At 40.2% G+C, this 5,604-nt stretch overlaps 1 protein-coding gene across 1 annotated transcript; it reads right to left on the reverse strand.

Moving 5' to 3' along the window:
• Positions 1-1,378: 1,378 nt before the first annotated feature.
• Positions 1,379-2,278, reverse strand: LOC128297538 (uncharacterized). The gene has a single exon (XM_053033210.1). The coding sequence runs from the start codon at positions 2,276-2,278 to the stop codon at positions 1,379-1,381; it is 900 nt and encodes a 299-aa protein (XP_052889170.1).
• Between the last annotated feature and the right edge of the window lie 3,326 nt (positions 2,279-5,604).

Consider the following 5,604-nt stretch of genomic DNA (forward strand, 5'->3'; position numbering starts at 1 on the left):
TTGCTACCGATTGAAGAGTTGAAATAAATGCGTTATTTCAAGGTGGCCGGAATGTTAACGCAAAACGTTAACTGAACTATGCGGAATTAGGAAAAGAAGATGGGAGTAAAGGACATGTCCGATATAGAGTTGCCGGACATTAAAGCTCAAGATCCAGGACCCTCCGGAGTCAAGAAGAGTATTGGTCAGGTCATGAAACAGATCATAGACCACAATACCAACAATGCTGAGTTCACTATGGGACATGGAGATGATGGTGTTCTCTCTGCCAGTGATGTGAATCGAGATCCTATGATCCGTACTTCTACCATTGGGCTGACTTCCGATATCTATCGACCATATGCAAATCCGAGTGCAGTTTTCAGCACCTCAAGTAAGCCAGAGACATCCGTCATTCAGATTCCAAAGGTCGCACCGGCCTCTAGAGAGATCACCAAGCCAACCCAAAAGATCGTTACACCATCTCGTGTCCCTGTAGTCGAACCAAAGAAAGATGCCAAGTTGGTCACAAATCAACCGACAAAGATATCGGTTCCTGCAGGAAGAGAAAAAGAGAAATCAACAAGTTCATCTAAATCTGATAACTCCTCATACGGGGGGGATCCGACAATGACTAGAGGGAGAGCTGGATCTACACCAACTTCAGGTGGATCAAAAGTGCGTTCCCGGAGCCATGAGGCACGAATCCAAATATATAAGAAAATGCTAATCCAATTCCAGAGTGCACTTGATGAAACTTTCCCTGGATCACATGTTAAAATGGATAATGTCGGTAAAATCTTCATAATTGTCCCGGAAGGAGTGACTTATCCTCTTGCATCAGATGAATCATGTCAGGTGGAGATCGGACAAAAGGAAATAGAGACACAGACATCAAGCGCACCTCTAATGGTAGAGGAGACAGATCAAAATAAGAAAGAGAAACCCGATCCCACTGAAGACCCAGATGTGCACGAGGGGTTGGATCATCTCGGAAATCTAGATGCAAATGAGGCTTTGATGGGATATATCATGGATAAAATCAAGAATAAAACTGTCAAAATAGATCTGTCCAAATATTACTATAAAAATGGCGTGAAATTGGATTTGAGAAGTGCCTTCAAATCCTATCTAAAAGCTAAGAAACTCACTCCTAAGGCTCATATTATGTATGATTTGAACACTCTTTCTAGCAAGCCTCCTATTGCTTCATCTCAGGGGAGACAAGATGGGAAGGATCAAGATAAAACCAACTGAATTATAAAAATGTTTCTGAAAATATCGGTTAACTAAGCCTTGTTTCAACTCTCTTTACCATATAATAATAATTGAAGGAATCTTATATATACAACAGAGAGAGGCTAACCAAAATGCTATAACATCAATTCTATAACCAAGATTAAACTACTGATAATGAGAGATTACAGGTAAGAGCATTAGATCCGAATTTGATCAATGTGCGGGAAGAGCTATCGGTGTTATCACTTGCAGAAAATAGTTCCCATGCCATGACGGTTTTAGCATCCAACTTATAGAGCAGCAGATTCGCAAGCGGTGTGTCCCAATGCTCGATGGGCTCCTTCAGTTTGCTAGCTCCTTCGGTGAGTCTAATGAAATCATCAGACACGCGACGTAATTCCTCTAAGGAATTGTCCTTCATTGGTGCTACGGAGTAAATAGCTTTAAAGTACTCACGCTTTAGGGCTCGAATGTTGTCATATCTCTCTAACAACGCCTTCCAGGTGGTGGAGTAATTTTCGGCAGCAATGTCGACATATTCAAATCGTTTCGCAACGTCACCCTTCAACGATACTAGAAGATATTCTAGCTTCATGACATCCGGAATGTCGTTGGATGAAGCTACCATTGCAGTGAAACGATCCTTAAAGCTGAGCCATGAGGTGATCTTCCCGTCAAACGTTGGTAGACTTATTTTCGGTAACTTTAGGTGAGGTGAAGCAGCGACAGGGATGTTGGCGTTTACTTTTGCTTCAATCACAGTGCTGTTCAAATCTTGTTTGGATGATGTGAGGTGACCTTTTATGAAGCAATATCGATCGTACATATCATTTCTCTCTTTGAGCATGCGAACAATTTCTGCTTCATCTTCTTCGGCATCTTCAAGAGTCGTTTGCATCCTGTCGAACGTCTGCCAACAACTCTCGAGTAACTTCAATCGGTGTTCACATTGCGTAGATTGCTCACTGGTGTACGTTTCAATAAAACTTTCGAGGTTATGTATCTGCGACATAACGCGCATCATGTCCACCTTACTTGGTAGTGCTTTCTTCGGACCCATTGTTGGTTAGGTAAATTGACGCTTCGTTGATAAACAACACAAGATCGATGGATTAGTCCGCAGATCCGGTTCGAAGGACCAAAAATGATGAGAACGGATAAACTTAACTTGGTAAAATATCTGCGGTTGACTTCTTTATAAAAAACACGATCCTGTGGTCCGCTTGGATGTGGTCACTCTTCTCTTTTTTATTCTTTTTTTTGCACGTTCGCTTGCTGTCACTACAGGAATTGCTTGAAAAATATATCAGTGCTCCTACTTTCTTCTTTTCCTAATTCCGCATAGTTCAGTTAACGTTTTGCGTTAACAATCTTAATTTGCTAAAACCCTCGGGGGGATTTTTTTTCGCCGCATTCCCTACACAAACGACACTACTAATTTGCTCCACAAACACCTGTAGCTGCAGGATTTTTTTTGGACTGTTTGTTCACAGTTTCGTTTAGCGATTTTTGACTTTCTTTAATTTCTAATATGTCCATCTTTTGAAGCCGCAATTCATTTATTTGATATTATTTGATTTGAATTTTGATTAGTCAAAATTTTCTTTAACATTGCCATAATGTTGTTATCTTGATGCTCGTCCGGGGTCGTCCCTAGATCGTTGTTACAAAGCATCAACTCATCCACAAAATCATCAATGGATCAAACTTCCGCGGTTTTGCATTGACGTTTAGCCAGATGGGAATCCATATTATTTAACTAAAATTGAAACAAAAGTTGCTGAACAACCGCTTACGTACAAACACTCACACACACCTCACTGTTACGCGTCTGCAGTTTTTCTTGCGCTTGAAGTAGATCGTAGTTTTTTAAACGGCTCTGTGCGACCTGCTAATTAAAATCCAAGTTGGCCCAACGTTGATGTTACTGGATCGCTGAACACACGGCACCACGGTTCGATCGATAAAATTAAGGTAAGTCTCATTGAATAAAAATATAATTCTTCTCTTCTTCTCTACTTACAGCTCTACTCCTAAATGCAACACGATACGTTCAGCATTGAAAGCTCACTCTGATATGAAAATACTCAATTGATAACACACATACACAATGCTCTCAATAGGCAATATCTCTCAAGATCGATTTTTTTTTCGTTACCGTTATTCGGTTTGTTTTATTTTCAAATTGTTTATCATTCTCCTTATTTTTCTCACTTGCTCTTGTTCTCACATTTTCAAGCTCGCTCATTCCTCTCATCTCAGCATATCGCTCTCGCGTCTCACTGGTAGAAGATCGGATTTTGATTCAGGGTGGTGGCATTGCTCGGTCGCCTACGACTAGTCGCAAGGAAAATGTATGGGATTTGACAGATAAAGTCATACGACCATTTTGGTCGCGCGACCAAATCAAAAAGTTTTGATTTTGAATTTGGTCGCATGCAACCATATCAGTCAAATTGAACTTGCGTGTATAAACTTGATTTTTCTTGAAATGACGAATTGTAATGAAAACAGTAATATGTAAACAAAAACAAATCAAATCTATTTTGCAACACCATTAGCAACACGTGTAGTACTTACAGCCATGGCGTATGTAAAAATTAATGAAGAGCGACTGATTAGCCTGGTGCAGGAATGCCGGCTAATTTGGGATTTAGGTTATCCGAAGTACAAAAACAACCGGCTAAAGAAAGCAGCGTGGGATGAAATCGGAGGACAGTTGAATGTACCCGGTAAGTATGCAACGCGGTATAGTATTCTTTCGTGGCTGTGGTGTATGGCAAACGGTGATCGTATTGGGGTCCTCTACCAGCATAGTGCAGGACTCGCACCTACAGGCTTCTACACGCAACATTCACGTTATATTGAACATTACATATGTGCAATATGATGGTTCGATGGAATACGAGGTTCGTTAGCCAGGGTACCCTGCTTTTTGGTGGACCACCACCACAATTTATGAGAAACTTCTATCGTACCTGCTAGCGTACCTAGTCCCATGGTAAATGGATGCACTGTAGATGCACGGTTAGCGATATCAATTCAATAAAATATCACAACAATAATGTTAATGTTAATGTACAATAATGTTGTTGTTAATAACAAAGCAATGACGACATCCGAACAATTACAAATTTTGTCTTATAAGAATACATATAAGTAGATGAACATGTCCTTTGTAACATGGATCAACCCATGTCGTTTTACACTTTAAGTAATCGTAATTTGTAGAGCAAATTTTATATAGTACATAGTAATATAACACAATAAATGAAAGACGTTATAAGTACTTTGTACATTTTTTTATTGAATAAATCAAAGAACTTTATAGTAACGTAAATTAAAAACAGTTTCGACTATTTCATGGTTGGAAATTAATAACAGAAAAATCGGAAAACTTTGAAAGTATTGAGAAAAACGGACAAAAAACTCATTGAAGTAAAATTGAAAATTTGAGAAATATTCGGATATCGTAAAGTATTAAAACTAATTAATTATAACATATTTTTGAAAAAGGAAAATATGTGCATGTGTGCTATATATCTAACAATTTTTTTATTATTCGGTTGTTGCACTTGACAAATATTCCTTGAAAATATCTCGAATCTCTGTTGCCTCACGAGATGAATGGTTGTTTGCTCTGTAGCTATTGGCGTTAGAATTATGTGTGGAACTATTGCCCGGATTAACAACAGTCTCTTTAAAATCTATGCACAAGTTGTGCAATAAACACACTGTTTGCACGATTGTTGTAACGTGATCCGGAGTTATTTGTAATTCTGGTTTTAAGCATCGCCATTTAGCAACCAGTATTCCGAAGGCGCATTCTACGCAACGTCGTGCTATGCTGAGCGATTCGTTGAAATGCAATTTTGCCGGATCTGCACTGTTATCTGGGTAGGGTCGTAGTAAAAAATTTTTCAGAGGATAACCCTGATCGCCCACGACAACGTGTGGTACACTGCGCGTAGTGCCCGGAAGAGGTTTAGGAGGAGGAATATTGAGACGATTTGATCGCATTAGTTCGTACAATCTAGAACAGTTGAACACTCCACTATCACTGCGACTGCCGTATTCGCCCACATCTACGGTTATAAACTTGCATTTCGCATCTGCAAGATCACGGTTTTTTCGCACACGCAAAATCACGGTACGCGATCCACGCCCTCCATCGCGCGTATACGGATATCGCAACGCACCAACACATTCAAAGCGACCGACCGACAACGCGTGTGTCGACAGGTACCTGTGTACTGTGCTCGCGTCTGCCGATTTAGAGTCGCGTTTTGTCCTTGCAGCTTACGCGCCTATGTACGCATAGGCGAACACATTCAAAGCGACCGACCGACAACGCGTGTGTCGACAGGTACCTGTGTACTGTGCTCG

The sequence above is a fragment of the Anopheles moucheti genome, chromosome 2 (assembly GCF_943734755.1).
Source record: "Anopheles moucheti chromosome 2, idAnoMoucSN_F20_07, whole genome shotgun sequence".
NCBI lineage: Eukaryota > Metazoa > Arthropoda > Insecta > Diptera > Culicidae > Anopheles > Anopheles moucheti.

Coding starts and splice junctions, on each gene's coding strand:
- LOC128297538 (XM_053033210.1), bottom strand. CDS start 2,278: ATGGGTCCGAAGAAAGCACTACCAAGTAAGGTGGACATGATGCGCGTT.